We start from the raw sequence: 19,625 nt of genomic DNA, 5'->3' as shown, positions 1-19,625 counted from the left end.
CACCTGTTTTGGAAAATAGACAGCTGTCAATCATGTTTCAGAGAAGTAAGTTTAATATCCGTCAGTAGCTGTGCGTTTGTGTGCCTTCATGTTCCCACGAATACCTCGAGGCCAAATGAAGTTTATCATCGAGGATTTTCACGCAACGAATTTCGCAGTTTGACAAGAACACTTTCAATACCACTGCTCAGTCGAACAATTCGCGAAAGAACAAGTTATTGCGATTTCTCGCTTGGTTGTCTCGCATCTCTGTCTGCAACTATGGATACCGAAAGTGACAGAATTATAATCAACGTTGGAGGAAAACGCCATGAAACATATGCAAGCACTCTACAAACTATTCCCGATACCAGGTTGGCTTGGCTGGCGGGGAGTTTCATTAACGGGGATACCAAGCAAGAATATTTTTTCGACCGAAACCCTAAAATATTCGGTATCATTCTCAACTATTATCGCACGGGCCAGTTGCACGCTCCCAGGGATTTTTGCGGACCGCTTTTTGAAGAGGAGCTAACATTCTGGGGAATCGAAGAAAAAGAGATGGAAGCGTGTTGTTGGCCGTACTACAGTCAACATCGAGATGCTGAGAAAAATTTGAAAGATTTTGTCGGACCTGAGTTTGAGGATTCGGATGATGACGATGATAATTCGTCCCCAGATTTAGATTCATCGTATCGCCAAATGTCATCGCTTTCATGTTGGACAATCTACCGACCAAAGATTTGGGCTGTGCTCGATGATGCTCACTCATCAACCAGGGCAAAGGTAGCGAAACATATTTAGAAAAACGTAGAATTTTTTTGAATTTTTTTCAGCAAAGTAAAGTTCTAAATCCATCCCGAAAACAATCTCATTTTCAATTTTGCCAGTGCTGCTGAAGAAATATTGGATTTTAGCTTCTTAACCGGTATTTCATTCCACTAATCCAGTGTTCTCATCCTTTATGAACCCGCGAATGTTTTAATATTTTCCTACCTTACGTAAAAAATCTATTCTGATAAAACAAGACGCCATGAATTGAATTATCGTAATGCAAGTTGAATACATGGGGAATTATTTATTTTGCCCACGACCTCTGAATAAATACACAAAAAAACAACGCCTGTACACAATAGGAATTATTAAATATAAACAGCAATATTAAAATTACGTAAAATATGTTCTTAAGCAGGATTTCGTGGAGTGCTGGCAAATCCAGGGGCTTTTTGTGTAGATGGACGAATTTGGCTAGTTTAATGTTTTTTGAAGAATTATAAATGTGGTTGATGCGATCTTAATCCCCTTAAGTTTAGCCCTGCTTATTTGCACGCAAAACTATATATAAAAGTTTCCCATTGGAAGCGAATTGAAAGCATTAATGCTTTAATATTCCAATATTTTTATAGCCTTTGTGTTTTTTGCATAGTCATGTTTTTCAATGTCTACTCACTTTGTTCAACTTTTAAATTAGGGCGGCTGGTTTTTACCAGCGGGAATTCTAGATTAAGCGGTCCAGTTCCGTATTTATGGAAACTAATTGTTAGAGAAAATAATTCAGGCTGGGAAAATAGGTAAACGGTCAAAAGTGTAGAGATCTTTCCAGAAACCTCCGGTGTTTAAAAAAAATGAATAAAAAATTACGAACAAAAACAACTTGACGAACCTATTAGAGTCTTCCTTTTTTTGTTATGCAGCTGTTTAGTTTCCCAGTGAAGGGTCTTCAGCTGTAGTTTATTTTATCTACCGAAGTCTGCTATCAGATCAGTATTGCTTTGTTATTATCTAATCCTTACAAACCTTGGAAGTAGCGAAAGACGTAAAATCGTAAATGGACGAAAATTAAACTGACCTTACAGGCTAGTTTTGCTGTAAAATGAAAAGAAAAGTTTCTTCGTCATGGTGAATCACGCCTCTTTTAACCACTTTGGAATTAATTTTAGTGGCTTGTTGAATTATCTCTTGCAGGAATACTTATCGACCGTAAAACTCAGACAAGATATATATTTACAAATCAAACTTTGAAATTAGAGACGCCAATTCTTGTTTTCTGTGTGTGTTCAAGTTTCAATGACGGCCGTGATACCCTTAAGATTTTAACCTCTGCAAATAAATATAAAGACTTATGTATTCTAAGTGGCTAGCCACAACCTACCACATAATGCTCAGAAGCGAACGTGTCAAATTAATTTAAGGCTAGGTTCGCATCGACATCAAATTTGGAAACGAAAGTTCATCTAATAACAAAATTGTTTTTATGCGCGTGCAGTAAATACACACTCTCTTTTTTTTTTTTTATAGAAACATTGTTTTTTTCCGGCCGAGGCTAAATGATCTCATTTTTCTGCCGATTTTAGGCTGAAAAGTATTTTCATGAATATTTTCTTGAAAATATTCCACTGAACATTCTTAGATTACAGCGTATGACGTTTCTGTTTTCGAATGTATTTGGTGTCTGGATGGTGTTAAAGTACGTAATTTTGGAACCAGCCTGCAGGCATAGAGGCCTGATATGACGCACATAACGTCTTGCAGAAATGTGTTAGCATCAAACATACGGCTAGCGCTGTTTTTGTTCCTTTTTGGCTAGTACTTTTTTTTCTCCGTTTAGAAAAAGGAAGAATGTTAAACGGTTTACGTAAATTTAACATATTATTGTATTATATTTACAAATTTTCAACATACAAAATTATATTCTTTTCAAAATTTTATCCTCAGGTTTATTCCTAAAGTATTCTTAAGATTTCGCAAATTTCAGCCCCAATATTCTTATAAAAGATATTTAAAAAAAAGAGTCTAAAGTCTCAGACTTTCGCCGCAAGCGTACAATTAGTCCTCCTACGTAGTGCAAATGTGAGCAGAATTCGAATATCTAATTTTTCACAGGATGAATTTGTCACCCCTTATTTACCAGCACCGCACACTGGGAAAACACCCCTTAATATATTTTCTTTAGAGTAAACCGGGCGACATTTCCAGCAATTTCTTAAAATTGACTGAGGTTCCGGGAAGAATTTGAAAAGAATGCCTGATGAAAAGTTGTCGCAATAAATTATATGAACGGCTGCGCGGAACTGTAAGCGGAAACAATTTTCTTGGGCCCCCAACCAACACTTCCGCATTTGCGCAATCAAAATCAAGAAACAAAAAGGTAATGGAATAATGAAAGCGTATGGTCAGCGAAATTTTTGGACGTTGCAAAAACTATTAAGACGAAATCCGAGGGAAAATCAGCTTTTAATGGACAAAAACCCTGTACTAGAGTAACTTTAAGTATATTACAATCCTTTCTGTATTTTCTAAAAGCCAAACATATAAATAATCGCTGAAATAACATCAATAAAATTTACCATGGGGACTCGAGAAAATGTGAAATTTCAAAGTTCAGGGAAACTGTCACATCACAGGTAAAATTTCATCATCAGCTTCATTTCACCAGTACCTCATGTTTCATATGAACTTCAAAATTTGTTTTCGTCATTTAGTGTTGTTAGAAATGATTTCTTTTGAGAAGATATGTAAAACACTCGTACAGAAGTTTGTAAAACAATGTAAATGACCTTGGTACAATTTTTGTCCACCTCAGTTACTCGCACTTGTGGAGGATTCCTTCTTAACAATGTTGAATAAATGGTTCAGTGGTAATGATGATAATATGAACTAGATTGTCCGATAATGCCAATACATACATACATACATATACATAATATTTCGCAGGATGACCCCTTTTGTTAGAAAAAAAAACACTTGTAAAAAAGATTCCTGCTGCTAGATTAAAAGAAAAGGGATTCGAAGATTTTCTTCAGTTTTCCTATATATGACGTATTATTTAAACTCATCAGTCGTGCATACGAAAACTTGCACACATCATTACCCGCCTTACAATATATAGTTTTAGAGCGAAATATTTTCTATCCCTGATCGATGATGCCGTCGATCGGCGAAAGCTTAAAACATTGACTTGACAAAATACAATAATCAAAGGCCTCACTCGAAAGAACACTAGATTATCCAACATGCCACGTACGTACTGACGGACAACATTCAACGCTTTCTAAAACTGGCGTCCTGTTACATATAGCACATGCAAGTTGTTGTTCACAAAAACGGAGCATTAACCAGGATAAGACAGCGTGGCCGAGTGGTGAGGCCGCCGGACTTGAAAACCGGACGTCGCGGGTTCAAGTCCCGCTCTGACCACTTAACTGGAGTTGTTTCTTGGTAGAACCTAGTTCAGCTCCTCGGTCATGCTTGTAAATAGCCAGCTGGTCTGCCTCTCATCAGTTGAAATTTTTAACCCTATTATGTTTATTTGCAATATTTCTTTCTTTCAGTTTAAGTGGCATGTTTGAAAACTAGCTAGCTGTAGCCGAGTGCATCGCAACTATAAACTCGACGTTTAACTTTCTTTTAACAAAAACTTTCTCTGGTTAAAAAGGAGTTAAAACATGAAGTTTCGCCTATCAGTCTTAAACGATTAAAAAATGTTTTAAATGTTTTTAATCTTTTTAACAAGAGAACGTTTTTCATTCTTACTATAAGTTTTTGTTGTTGTTTTGTTTTCTATGGTTGTTCGGGCGCAGTTTTTTTTTTTTTTTTTGGTGTTGTTGTTGTCCAGCTCATCAATTTTTTAAGAAACAGTTTTGCAATGTGCTCAGCCAAACCAACCGAAAACAGTAGTTCAATAGAACACTTAACAAAAGACTAATAAATATACCTGCCAATAAGTACAGTCTCCAGCGGGGCCGTGTTAACGGGTGGCCGGATTCAAGGGGTTCTTTAAATAACAAAATGACTGACTGAGCTTTTGTTTGGGCCAGAACAAAGCGGCCGCAATTACGATGTGGCCCTATTAACGGGGTGTTCACTGTATCTACTTTAGGAACATTCAACCCAACTTACCTTCACATTTAATTTGTTTATTTTCTTCAGGTGTTTGCTATGGTGTCCCTGTTCATGATTCTAGCCTCGGTTGCTTCAATGTGTGCCTGGTCGGTTGTAAAGGACCAAAATAATAAATACATTCAAGGGTTTGAGTACGCCTTCTGTGCCTGGTTCACGCTGGAATTTGGAGCCAGGTTGATATTTTGCCCCGACAAGATCGCTTTCTTTAAGGAAATCATGACCTGGGTCGATTTGATATCCCTGCTTCCATTTTACGAAAACATCATTCTTGGTAGTGGAAACCTAAACTTTCTGCGAGCGGTGAGGCTCATACGAACATTCCGTGCATTGAAAGTGTTCGCTTTTACAAGCGGTTTGCAGATTATCGTGCAATCGCTCAAAGCGAGCTTCAGAGAACTTATCCTTCTTTTGATAATCTTGCTAATTCCAGTTGTGGTATTTTCCAGCGTTTTATTCGAGATCGAAACCAAACAGGGAAGTGAACCTGATTTTCAAAGTATCCCAGAAGCATTTTGGTGGGCGATTATCACCATGACAACCGTTGGCTATGGTGACATGGTGCCTAAGACAATCCCTGGTAGGATCATTGGTGGAATATGCGCCATTTTCGGCGTGCTCATCGTAGCTTTGCCTGTCTCTGTGATAGGAAATAATTTCTCCACGTATTACTCCCATGCACAAGCCAGGCTTAGCCTACCGAAGAAAAAGCGACGCTTAATTTGTGAGGCTAAACTGCGCGTGAACCCTAGACATGGTCAGTCACCAACCAGCACCACGTCATTACAACAGAACGGGCAATTGCCGGAGGTGTTGACCCAGGAGTCAAGAGAAGGCTCGGCTACTAAGTTTAGGCGCTATCATCGACGCTCTCGAAACACTCTTTTTGCTCATGGTGATGTGTATATCGGTCCAAGCAAGTACGAGAGAAACAAGGTTCGTCGAGATGACACGTGTAATGAAGAAGAAAATGAAAATGAAAGCGAGAGCGAAACAAAGATAGAAAGTCCAACCACAAAAGAAACAGTGGGAAGCGGGGATGTGGACAACAGATCAGAAAAGATCGCTCATTTGCCATCGGCTCATGAAATGGAGGAACTTCCTACTATTTCCGCCCTCCCCAGAAATTTCACACTTATAAACTCGATGCACGAGAGCGAGGAAATCATTGAAGAAGACACGAGACCTCCGTCGGTTCTTTCCGAACGCCGTGGAACGAAGAAGAGAAAGAAAATGTCCACCACCATCCCTTCATCCCGTCGTAAAAAATCCAGTAGCTCTCTATCCAGGTCATGGGTGGAATTAAAAACTGAAAATTCTCCGCAGAAAAACGGGCGCCCCCAAAGTTCCCGCGGGAACAAGGCCCGCGTGTCACCCGCGGACGCGCGGGGGAGTTATAAAAATCCTGCTTTGGAGTTAGAAAGTCCTCAAAGTTTATCCCCATCTCAAATATACTCTGTGCCCTCGTTTAAAGTTGGCGTTGAGATGACTCGGTTGGACAAGGCTGGTGTTCTAAACTTACCTAGTGAAAACAGTATTGATAAGAGTGAAATGTCGTCGACGGTGGTGAGGGATAGCCACCACAGAACGGGAAAGGGAAACGAGCATGACCTTGCAAACGGATTTAAAGCTTAATTAATTTAAAAGCTCACTGTTTAAGTCAGTAACGCACCTAGCGGTCAAATACAAAAGCCCAACGATAATAAAATTTCCCGCGAGAGACTCCCATACGGAAAGGACGGGGGTGCTTGTCGGAAATTTTCTAAAAGAAAAGAAGTACCAAGACCTTGTTTTGTGGGCGTGATTGGAAATGTTTCTCACCCTTAAGAGGTGCTAATTCTACAGCAACAAATCAGTGTCACTGACTTTTTTCGCGAAAGCTCCTGCTGTGGGACCTTTTGAAGCTTGACGCCTACCAAATCCACTTTTTTAACCCCTAAAAGGTACGACAAACATCCCGGTCCTGTTTAAATGGGATTCCCCCCGCCCCCCTCCCCACCCGGGTACAAGTTCAGTGTCGAGAAAATTTAATGAAATGAAGACTATGTTTAAGCGCAAAAAAGTTTCCAGAGAAACAAGTGACGAAAATAGGTCGATAATAATTTCAAATTATCAACGCGTGGACGGTATTTGGCGTACAGAGAGTACGCTTCCTCGAGCAGAGTAATTTTAGAAAAAAAAAAGCATAATTTGGTGGCGGCAGTTTTGGTAGGAACTGCGCTTGCGTCGTTCAAGTGACCGCTGTGCGGGAAAATGAAATGTAAGTTATAAGTGCTTGCGGGCTCGATTAATGCTGCTCTGTTGAGAACGCAGGTTCGTTTTTCACGACTAGCAGATCTTGATTTTTATCAAACTCTTCGACTTTGGAAATTAGCTTTCAAAACTGAGACAGGCTTGAAAATAAAACTTATGAAGAATGGCAATGCATTATGGAAAGAACCGGTCAATCAGAGAACGCAAATAAATAGTTAATACATTAATAGGCCATTCTACAGTTGTTTGCTTAGCTACCTGGCCATGAATGCAAGCGAGGCTGGAAGTGGCCTTACTTTGATACAGACCTCTCTGCTTTTCTCATTTAAATGCCAGCTAGTTAGCATAAGAGCAACTAAATTTACACAACAAAAGCAGTAAGGACTGTATCAAAACAAGGTCACCTCCAGCCTCGCTGCCATTCAAAGGCCAGACCACTAAGCACACAACTGTAAAATGGTCTATTAATAAATACATAGATGAAAAAATAAATAAATAAATAAATAAATATAATAAACAACACTGGCCTCTATTCACATGACATCTGTTATTTACTGACCCGGCAATAATTAAATGATTAGTAATAGTAATTGGACCGAGCGGAGTAAAATTCAGGGAGTAATTGCACGAGTAATTTCAAAATCGGATGAGCGCGAGGGCGAATTAAAACTATGAGTACGATTACTTCTTGAATTGTAAATCACTCATATTAAATGATAAAATGATCCATAATACCTAATTGAAAGTAAAATAAAATTAAGAAACCGTGAGAAAAGTGAGCGTTTACGGCAGTTTTGAAGAAAATTAACAAGTTATGATCAAGACACTACAGAATGGCTTTCAATTGTTATTGAGTGTCGTAAACCAGACCAAAAGTAATCACTCTGGCCAATCGCAACAGTGAGACAGTCCAGAAAACCAGTCTCTACTCCCAGTAATTATATGTAGCTGGCGCGAAGCGCGGGAAAACGTGTGCGAGTGGTCACGATTGGTTTTGGTTTTACTTCTGACTGGGCGGCTAAAAGTGGCGCGAGTTTTTTAAGCCAATCGTGTAGCGTACTTGATGCGAAACCAATTACTTTTCGACATTAAAGTGAAAACCGCTCAATCTACCTTTGTGCATTACGTCTATTATAACCTGAAAAACATTTTGTACAGGCAAAGTAGCAAATGGAATATTTTAAATTAAATTCAATTGTTTTCAGCCAAAAAGGAAAAACGTACAATTCATCTCTGGAGGTTACGTTTGCTTTAAAGTACTTTGACCATTTCACTGCTGCCTTAATTTGGTGCTTCAAAAGAAAAAAATCACCACCATTCTGGAAGCACGAACTTAAACAGACTTTGAAAGCTTTATGTCGTGGTTAAAGGGGCTAGGTCACGCTATTTTAGGTAATTTTGTTTAATTTTGTCCATGATGAGTTCTAAATGTTAAATTAGCAGAGCTGGAGTCTTTCATTTGCAAAATCACGGCCACATAACAGATGAGAATGATTTTCCAGCTGTGGAAATGCATTTTGATATAAACTGAGATAAGCTTGCAAAAAAGTCGGGCCAACGGTTTTCAAATTTAGCCAAATGCAATCCATTTTAATCCTCTCCAGTTTTGTCCATCCATGTCCCTTCTTGGCTTTCCTATGTTTTGTTTGAGTTCTTCTATAGTTTTGAGCCGTTATTGTGACGTTTTAGCTAATTCTATGACCGTTTGATCAGTGCTGAAACTGCCTATAATTGTGTGACCTAGCCCTTTTAACCTAACCAACATTATTATAAACAAGGACGAAAAAAGCTAATGGCAAGGTTTACACAAGCGTCATTTTGATCTCATATGATCATCGTAATGATGGATGAGACATGTCTCATTACTAAATTCTTCCTGACAGATCCAACAGGTGAGGCTTTCAACTTGGCTTAAATTTTCTGCCGTCGAAGAAAACAACTTACCATACTTTTTGCTACCTTGAGTAGTCGTTGGCTCCTCCAGATGTCTTCTAAGTTTTCGGTTCTGGCCACGCTGGTTGCGTTTTAACGAACTGTCTACATGTATTGCGTGTTTTTCTTCATGCTGCTTGCAATTTGATGATTGGCTGAAGCACTTATTACAATGCCTGCATGAATACGGCTTCTCTCCTGTGTGAGTTCGGTCATGTCGCTTGAAATTTGAAAGCGTGCTAAAGCACTTTTTACAAAGTTTGCATGAATAAGGCTTCTCTCCCGTGTGAATTCGCTCATGTACCATGCACTGTGATGATCGGCTAAAGCACTTACCACAATGCTTGCATGTATACGGCTTCTCTCCCATGTGAATTCGTTCATGTTGCTTACAATCTGATAACTGGCTAAAGCACTTTTTACAATGCTTGCATGAATACGGCTTCTCTCCTGTGTGAATTCGTTCATGTCTATTGCAATTTGATTGCTGACTAAAGCCCCTTTTACAATACTTGCATGAATACGGCTTCTCTCCTGTGTGAGTTCGTTCATGTTGCTTGCAATTTGACAGCGTGCTAAAGCACTTTTTACAATGCTTGCATGAATATGGCTTCTCTCCTGTGTGAGTTCGTTCATGTCTCTTGGAATCTGCTAATCGGCTAAAGCACTTTTTACAATGCTTGCATGAATATGGCTTCTCTCCTGTGTGAGTTCGTTCATGTTGCTTGCAATCTGGTGACCGGCTATAACACTTTTTACAATGCTTGCATGAACACGGCTTGATCCCTGAGTGAGTTCGTTCATGTTCCTTATAAGCTGATATTTGAGCAAACACCTGGCCGCAATACTTGCATTCGTTTGCTTTCGCTCGTATCGTCGTCGCCATATTTATCAAACCAGATTTTTATTCGTCTAAATTTTAGGCCGCTTTACGTCAAATTTCTTTGTAAGCTAACCTGGATATTGAACTTGATTCCCTTTCAGGGTATTTTTGCAACTGTGTTGTCACTATAGATGTTTCCCCATATATTCCTACCGAAATGAAAAAGAAAATATCACATAAGGTTTTGTCACTTAACGGGCAGTCCATTGCAAACCCGACTTAATTCGTCCGATTTACATGTTTTCATTGGTGTTCCAAGGCATCTTAGGTAGGTTCAGAGCCACCTTAAATTTTCGAAAATTTAAGGTGGCTCTGAACTCACCCAGTTTTTTGATGCCATGAATTTGGCATCAGCCAATATCGAGTAGTTGTAATGACCCATCAAAATATACATCTTGGAAAATGCTGAAAACTGTTTTGATCCACCTTAACCATTCTGTCTCATGAGATTTTGGTGATAAAAATGATGAAAGGGTGTTAATCATGGCTACTCTGACACTACAGAGTCATGTCACTGAAGATGAATTTTGACAAAATCAACACATCATAATGACAATATTCATTTTCACTGCACATTAGTTCTACAATTTGACCAGTTATTTGAATAGCTTTCACGACACTGTATTCTGTAGATAACCCTTAACCAGTCAATGCACTGTTGTTTTCATCAGAATACACTACTAAAATCAGCCACAAGTGTTTCTCTGTTTTTTGTTACTTAAAACTATTAAACACCGACTGTGTAGTGGTACTCATTAAACATACTAGTTTCCAAATAAAAGAATCATTTTGTCTGTAATAAAGCAGGCAATAAAGTGAAGAGAGCCGGAAAGTAATGTTGGGTAAAACACAATCCCCAGAGGAGCATCTCTCCCAGCTTCACTGGCGGTTTCTTTAATACCTTGGAGGCTTTATCAAGACCTTTTATCAAGCAAGATCAAGGCTCTTTTTGTATTTGGGTTTACAATATTTAGCTTCACATTTTTCTCAGAGAATGGGCTTCAAACAGGTCTTATTCTTCCAGGTCTCTTAGGTCATGTTATCAGTTAGGACCTCATGGATCATGCACGACTGCATTAATGGTTTGCCAATTCTTTTTCAAAGAGCATAAGAATTCCTCCAATAAATATACACACCACTCGGGGGCCATTGTTAATTTTGTGGTAGAGCTCTGTTGTTTCAGTATGGTGAGTTCTGTAATGACCTTAACTGCACATACAGAAAAATGGCTGATGTTGGCATAAGCTGTGTGCATTGTACTCTCAAAAAGCACACTGTTTAAACTAGTGCGAGCACTTTTACATTTTCATCTCAGTCAATGTAAAGTGAAGACCATGGACTGTGTACTCCAGAATGCCCAGGATAAAATGCAGACTGAGGGTAAAATGCAGACTGCAAATTCCAGACTCTTAAATTACTGCATCATGTTACCATTTCCATTATTGAATGTTAACTGTAAAACAGACTAACCCAAGCATTATTCTGGCAGGCTAACCCACAAAATATTCAGGCTAATGGGGGTGCTATTCAGGCCACCCAGACTGCAGCATTTCACTCTGATTAGCATGAATAATGGCCAGTTTAGCCTGTTTCTGGTTAGCACTTGATAATGAAAATAACACTGCATTTTACCCCCGGTCTCTAGTCTGCAGTCCATAGTCTGTCAGCAGTCTGCAGACTGTGTTTTACACTGACCGGTTGACATTTTATTAAAAATGAAACAAAATCATTAGTAACTACAACAATTCAACACATCTGATCAATGTGTGCAATAGTCATTCCTTAAGACCATCACACTTTTGTAATATTTATTCTTAATTATCACTGCTAGTTTTAGTCCCTTGAATCATGTTGAAAACAATGATAGGAAATACAGGAATCTACACTGTATGGTGCACCTCAAAGCCCGAAAAACCATCTATGGTATACCTTAAACTGTTGCTTATAAACCCCTCCATTTATAAGCCCCCCCCCCCCCCCAGTTAAAGGCCCAGTTCAAGGCCCATCTACCTGTACCCTCCAAATTAATCCGGTCATACCCCCCCCCCCCCCAGGCATAAGCCCCCCTCTAGTTTTCCTTGTTTTGATTTTGTTTTATCATCATGTTTTAATTAACTTAATTAAAAACCAGTAGATGAAAAACCTATTTTGATCAACACAGCTATAACTCGTTTCAAAATGATTTTCTTATTCGGGTTTTTAGCCCCCTCAGATATAAGCCCCTCCTTTTCTTAGACCATCTAAAAGATGTAAGACCCTCTCCAAATCTCAAAATTTAAGACCCAGGATCCCCTTCGAATCTCAAAAATTAAAACCTAAGACTCCCTCTGAATCTCAAAAGCTAAGACTGAAGACACCCTCTGATTCTCAAAAACTAAGACCTAGTATGCTTTCGAAATCTCTGATATTTCCTGTTCGGACAGGTTAGACTCGGCTGTCACGTTATTTTATGAACATCAATCGGCTTAAATTTTAAAGCCTGTATCTGTGAGTATGAGTCTGAACGAAATAAACATGGCTGACCACAATTATTTTCAGTATGCCCAAGCTCAGAAGATTTGTCCACCACACAACCAAAACCAAGTGTCGAGAACATAGTGATTTTCTAGTCTGCTCAAGCTCTTGAAATTTTTGAACTCGCTTGGCACTTAGAAACAAACTCAGTTGAGTAGACTTCCCATCGAAAATCTGTCAAAATTTTAGACTGCTGAAGAAATTATACAACCTCATTCACAGGATCTCTCATTTTACTGCCCCCTGGAGCAGTAAGATGAGAGACCCTGGAAACAAGGTTGGGAATTATACTGTTTCCAGTTGTCGGACACTAAGATAAAATTGTGAAGGTGAATTAATCAACATGACACGAGCGTGGGACAAAGAAAAATTCTGAGTCCCCGACAGGAATCGAACCCATGACCTCCGAACACCGGGCGGGCGCTCTATCCACTGAGCTACGAGAACTCATGAAGAGCAAGGTCATTTAACTGAGTTCATATATGATAGGTGTCCTGCATACTGCTAGGATCAATGCTATCGAATTCATCGTGAGTAGTGATAAGTTAATAAAGATGGTGAATTTTAAGCTCGGTAATGAAATGTGAAGGTGAATTAATCAACATGACACGAGCGTGGGACAAAGAAAAATTCTGAGTCCCCGACAGGAATCGAACCCATGACCTCCCGAACACCGGGCGGGCGCTCTATCCACTGAGCTACGAGAACTCATGGAGAGCAAGGTCATTTAACTGAGTTCATATATGATAGGTGTCCTGCATACTTTTTCTTTGTCCCACGCTCGTGTCATGTTGATTAATTGACCTTCACATTTCATTACTGAGCTTAAAATTCACCATCTTTATTAACTTATCACTACTCACGATGAATTCAATAGCGTTGATCCTAGCAGTATGCAGGACACCTATCATATATGAACTCAGTTAAATGACCTTGCTCTTCATGAGTTCTCGTAGCTCAGTGGATAGAGCGCCCGCCCGGTGTTCGGGAGGTCATGGGTTCGATTCCTGTCGTGGACTCAGAATTTTTCTTTGTCCCACTACCGAGCTTAAAATTCACCATCTTTATTAACTTATCACTACTTAAGATAAAATTGTTCACTTAATTTGCGTGGTAAAATAAACCTGAGAAATTTATGAAGTCACATTCAATTTTTGCAGGCCGTTTACCCACATAAAGCTGTTAAAATTAACACCTACTAATGCACGTAAAATAGTGTGTCTGTTCGCACCAAAACTCGTGCACATAACACTGCTGTGTTACATTTGATCCAGACTGACCTGTCACCTCTTTTCGTCTCCGATTATGTTGCTGTCGTTGTAAATAAATCATTGTCGTTGTTGTGAATGAAATGTTTATCATTTTGTCGTCCTCGAACCCTATTATATCGTCCTGAACAATGACAGAGTCCCATGTCTGGAAATATGAAAGATTCATTGATTGAACAGGAGACAGATCTTCGAAAGCAAACAGTTGTTGATTTTAGTCTCATATTAAAGCAAACTCAGGTCTTAGATTTTGAGTTTCGGAGGGGATCTTAGGCCTTAGCTTTTGAGATTCGGAAGGGGTCTTAGGTTTCAGTTTTCGAGATTCGGAGGGGGTCTTAGGTCTTAGATCTTAGATCTTAGGTCTTAGTTTTTCAGATACCCCATCTAAAAGCCATGACGAAGTTATAAGCCGAGGGCTTTACGGTAAATTGCTACATTATAAAACACAGACTCTACTGATTTTTATATCCCATGAGATGAAAAGAAGTGACGCTGTATTCTATATCTTAGCTAGACATGAAAAATGCAGTCTTATAGACTTTCTTACCTTTATAAACCAGCAACGGGGTCTTCGACTGAAATAACGGCCGACATAGGATGATTACACTAGACCCCAATCTCTCAACCGTGGATTTCAGTAGGATTTCAAGGTGGGGACATTGGTGGGGACTGGGTAGTATAGCTGGTTTTCACATGACGTCACCAAAATTCAAAGTACAAAACTATTGCTGGTTTTCAGTGTCACGCAATTCAAAATAAAAATCAAAACCGGTCAATGGATTAAGTCCAGAATCTGGGAAATGAAAGAAGGTAATTATGCAAAGACTCTCGCCAAAATTCTGGTCACAGCAATTTTTCTTGTGCGAGATATGCGGAGAAATATTTTACCCAAATTTATAGAGATTTGTATGGCGACGCCATGCTGGTGCCCATCCGTATGGGCACCAACATGGCGGCCGGAAACCAACAGAAACGGCTGTCGCTGAGGTTTGCTACAAAAGCGTGAATTTATCCCTCGAGGAACTCTAAAACATTAAAATAATACTTTTTCTAAGACATGAACTGCTCAGATAGCCAAGTTCCCCGAAATAAGTCACTTTTTTAATCATGATGACAGCTCTCCAGGCCGTCGTGTAAATGCCGCGTCACGCAAAAGCTTAGAAATTCAAGCGTAGTGTATCACAAAACCAAGAGCCCATTCGGAGCGAAAATTTGTATGGATATTAGTTTTCTGCTGCTCTTATACATCATTTAAGTAAAATCTCAGGAAGATCAATAGTTTTGTAGTTCGAATTTTAGTGACGTCATGTGAAAACCAGCTATTGATCTTTCTGAGATTTTACTTAAATGATGTATAAGAGCAGCTGAAAACTAACATTCATACAAATTTTCACTCCGAATGGGTTCTTGGTTTTGTGATACACTACGCTTGAATTTCTAAGCTTTTGCGTGACGCGGCATTTACATGACGGCCTAGAGAGCTGTCATGATGGTTAAAAAAGTGACTTATTTCGGGGAACTTGGCTATCTGAGCAGTTCATGTCTTAGAAAAAGTATTATTTTAATGTTTTAGAGTTCCTCGAGGGATAAATTCACGCTTTTGTAGCAAAACTCGGTGACAGATGTTTCTCTTGGTTTCCGGCCGCCATGTTGGTGCCCATACGGATGGGCACCAACATGGCGTCTCCATACAAATCTCTATAAATTTTGGGTAAAAAATTTCTCCGCATATCTCGCATAAGAAACATTGCAGTGGCCAGAATTTTGGCGAGAATCTTTGCATATTTACCTTCTTTCATTTCCCAGATTCTGGACTTTATCTATTGACCGGTTTTGATTTTGATTTTGATCTATTTTGAATTGCGTGACACTGAAAACCAGCAATAATATGGACTTAGCCAAGTCTAAAGGCTGAGCTCCTGGGTCCAGTTGTTCAAAGCCCGACTAAGCTAACCAAGGATAAGCAAGAATTTTGATTTGACTTCAATAACTTTGCGTTGAGGTTTGCTGTACATTGTCTGGCCTTCTGTTTTGAGTTTGAATAATCTCGAACTACACGAAACAAAACAGTAAAACAGTAAAAAAACATCTGTGTACAAGAGAAATTTATGGGTTAGCGTTAACCGGCTTCCGAACAACCTAGCCCTGATTAAACAAATGAACCTGACTTGAGCCCGCGAACCAATCGAAAACCAACACTTAGTAACACACTACGCCGGAGCATAGTTAGTGGAGGGGACTAACTATGGCCGGAGGAATTTAAAAACGCAACAGTCAACACCAATTTTAGATTTGTTTTCAGGAAAACTCGGTCAGGGAAATCACATGGTTATCGTGAGGCCATTGTTTTCGAAAAGCATTGTTTTTAAATGTTTTCCGTCTACACGAGAGCATTCTCAAATTCCTCCGGTTTGAAGAATCTTTTCGAAAAGCTCCGTTTTCGTGACGGATTAATGTGGACTGTAGGCCTAACCGCAGAAATAAAGCAGCGTTTTCAAATTTCTTCGGCGTAATGTGGACGGGGCCTTGGTGAGATTCTTTGTTCAGAAAGCTTCCGAAAAGTCGCAGATTATCTTTCTTACTTAGTAACGCAGCTAATGAAATATTGGTGACTGGCTAAAGCCAGTATCCACAAAAGGGTGTCAAGCGAGGCTATCAATGTTACACAGTAGGTAAAGTCTGCATACGAGCTGAGGGTCCCATCAAGCTGGACTGTTATCCCGGTTTCTGTGGCATTAAGCGACTATCCCCCCTAGATGGGATGTTAATCCATCGCAGGGTTACCCCCAGAAAAAATTATCCGGTACCCATTTGTACACTTGGGTGGAGAGAGACACTGTAAGAGTAACATGTCTTGCCCAAGAACACAACACAGTGTCCCCGGCCAAGGCTCCAACCCGGAACGCTCTATCCGGAGACGAGCGCACTTACCATAACGCCACCGCGACTGCTCTTTGTTATGTCATAATCACATGTTACTTCTCAATTTCACGATAGGCTGCCGTTTGCTCCAGGCCGCCGGCGACATTTTGAGATAGACAACGGATCAATTATTCACAGAATGTCACATGATCTAATATGGTCAACAGTGAAAATAACACTAGTCAACCTGACTCTCCTTCTCTCTTTTCTTTCCATGTGGAGGGTGTGGTGTCAGCGGTGGACGATTGCGATGCTAGGTGGTCCATTACGTAATGAACTCGTTATAGGTTCAGTTAGGACCAATTGATCAATCAATCAGTCAATCAATCAATCAATCCCTAAACATTATGATAAACCCTTTTAACCTTGATTCTCAAAGAGTTTATTTATCTTCGCTCCGTTTCATTAAACTTTAGCAGAACATCGTTCCTGTTAAAAACCAGTATAAGACTGAGCAATTACTTAGATCAGAGTTACAATCAATACACATTTGACGATATTTGGTTTTATTAGCCGCAATACGCATCTAACAACTTTGATAAGCGTTTCTCCTGATAAATTGAAAAAAATCCTGGTGGTGTTTGGGAGGATCCCCTAAAAAATAAAGGTCTAAAATACATAAAAAGTTCAACATACAGTAGAGTAATAAAAGCTAAAAATTTAATAATGAAACTATGGTTTAAAACTAGAACTAAGATTAAAGATACTTCAACTAATGTTAAACTGATGGTTTAGTAAATACTGTTCAGTTTGCCTTTAAAGATTTAAATCGTTTTCGGCGTGAGTCTGTTGAGCTCACTCAGCATTGAGGCCTAAACTTCAACTGCGGTTTAATAAGACTTGTTTCTGCTTTATTCCGTTCTTGGTCACTGCGCTTGCTTTTGGCCACGTAGCCATTTCAGTTATTAAGACACACATTGGGCAGCAAGATTCCTGAATTAGCATCCCTTGGACGTTTGGACATTGGCACTTATCGTCAAAGGTCTGCCTCTTTAATTGTCATACCTGCTACCCACCCATTTCCCAGCGGCGACCGCACATAGTACAGTATTAACTCATCAATCGTATCTAGAACAAAATTCTCGATATTGATTGGTTCCCTTCGCGCCTGTTTATCACGAATTCGGCGCACGATCACGTGGGTGTCGAACCACAGGTATCCCATTACGACTTTTTGTGATTGGATAACTGTAATTGGATACCCACGTGATTCGCGGGTCATTTACGCGCTTTGATGACTTCCTTCTAATTTTTCCCTCAAAAGAAGTTCTCAAACGACTTCTTTAATTTCGAAATTAAAGACGAAATAATAATAAAAGAAACGCTCTCATTTAATTTCTGTTTTCAGTCTCGATTTCCGCTAATCTCTCGAGTACGCGAGTCGGGTCTACACGTACGCGCGGGATCCTTTCTTGAACAGTGGGTAGTAATCGAACCTATTCGTTTTAGGGGTCTAATGAAGCTCAAGCAACGTCCATATTAGTCTCCCTTGGGAGTCAAATTCAAATTTCCGACGAGAATCACTTGCCTTTTCGTATGGGAGTTCCCCCGGATTTCGGAATGTCTAACGGGAAGTGAAGGAGTGAAGGAGTGAAGGAGTGAAGGAGTGAAGGAGTGAAGGAGTGAAGGAGTGAAGGAGTGAAGGAGTGAAGGAGTGAAGGGGTGCGTGATGGAATGAAATCGTTCCACCACTACAACTTGGAAAATAATAGATATTTTCCAAGTTAAAAAGTGCCTAATCATCGGTGAACACGTTATCATTTTTGTGACACAATAGGCTACCAGAGCAACAGTACGACTTGCTAAAAACACCCTTAATTACAGTTTTAGGAGCTTATAATTCAAAAACGGCACGGTGCATTTTTTTTATATCATCAAAGTTTAGTAAGCATGATAAGACCTAACTTTTGGCAAAGTTTAAAAACGTTCTGTACATAGGATTCAGAGCCACCTTAAATTTTCAAAACTTTCAAACAAGTCCAGTGCCCTAACCACTCGGCCACGCTGCCTCCAGATTTCGGAAGTGGTGGTAGATTTGGGATGTCACTTGCTAATCCCGAAATCTTCTCACAAGTGACACAGTGAGTGATCGCGTTCTTGACATGCAGACGTCCTGGAGGAATCCAGTACCTTAGACGTAAGGCATTCAGAGTTGAATTCACACCAGCATGCAATCGACGGACATGAGTGTAACAAATGAGCAGTTCTGTAAACGGATCCTTTGGAGGTAACAAGTGTGGAAACTTGGAAGATCCAGAGGCTGATGCATTGTGAGTCCTCTCGGCCTGCCACCGCAACAAATCAGGGGGAGACCTGCATCATCTAGGAAAAGCCGAAGTGTGCAAACCACTGCTGTTTGAGATGAATATTTGGATAGCATGCCGCTGATCTCTTTGTGGTAGGTCACTTCCTGACAGGTCTTCATCAACTCGTTTCTTGTATTATTCAACTCTTGTGTAGTTAAAGCTTTTGTTTTTCTTGCGTTACTTCTTTAAATTTTAAACAAATTGCAGGACCTAAGCTGCGACACTGAGAAGCTTGGAAAGTTTGGCACTGAGGCAAGCTGAAGATGAGCTGGTCCCTTGTATCTGGTTTAGCAAAGCAAAGGGCCATGCATTTTGGGTTAGCAACTTGGAGTGGAAGTAGGAAGGCCTTCCGTTGGGGACCAAGAAAGACATTGCCATTTGTGAGGCAGCCCGGAAGCAACTTGTTTCCAATTTTCCGAGGATATACTTTGCTGAGATTTGATACCTCTGGTAAGCAGGTCAGCGGAGTTGTCCTGATGTGTTCCAATTTGTCAGCGAAACCGTAAATAAAGTACCAGATATTACTTTTGAAAAAGAGTAAGTCCCAAACAGAGAGAGAGATTGAGAGATCTTTATATTCTAAGCTTATTGAAAGCCAATGTGTGATGCTATTACGTACTGTTTCAAATGATACAAAGATAAAACCAATCAAATTCTGTTAAGTATCAC

At 39.8% G+C, this 19,625-nt stretch overlaps 2 protein-coding genes across 2 annotated transcripts; one reads left to right on the top strand and one right to left on the bottom strand.

Moving 5' to 3' along the window:
- Positions 1–7,641, top strand: LOC145468268 (voltage-gated potassium channel KCNC1-like). Its single transcript, XM_081451956.1, has 2 exons — positions 1–765; positions 4,909–7,641. Exons 1-2 carry the CDS (start codon positions 262–264, stop codon positions 6,511–6,513), a joined length of 2,109 nt encoding a protein of 702 aa, XP_081308082.1. The 5' UTR covers positions 1–261; the 3' UTR covers positions 6,514–7,641.
- Positions 7,642–7,721: 80 nt separating this feature from the next.
- Positions 7,722–14,630, bottom strand: LOC145468293 (uncharacterized). The gene is made up of 2 exons (XM_081451985.1): positions 14,276–14,630; positions 7,722–10,095 (listed from the first exon to the last, which is right to left on the bottom strand). Exon 2 carries the CDS (start codon positions 9,947–9,949, stop codon positions 8,945–8,947), a length of 1,005 nt encoding a protein of 334 aa, XP_081308111.1. The 5' UTR covers positions 9,950–10,095; positions 14,276–14,630; the 3' UTR covers positions 7,722–8,944.
- Positions 14,631–19,625: the final 4,995 nt, after the last annotated feature.

Source organism: Orbicella franksi, chromosome 14 (genome assembly GCF_964199315.1).
Source record: "Orbicella franksi chromosome 14, jaOrbFran1.1, whole genome shotgun sequence".
NCBI lineage: Eukaryota > Metazoa > Cnidaria > Anthozoa > Scleractinia > Merulinidae > Orbicella > Orbicella franksi.
Note: the sequence above shows the minus strand (reverse complement) of the source record. Positions and strands in the feature narration are given on the sequence as shown.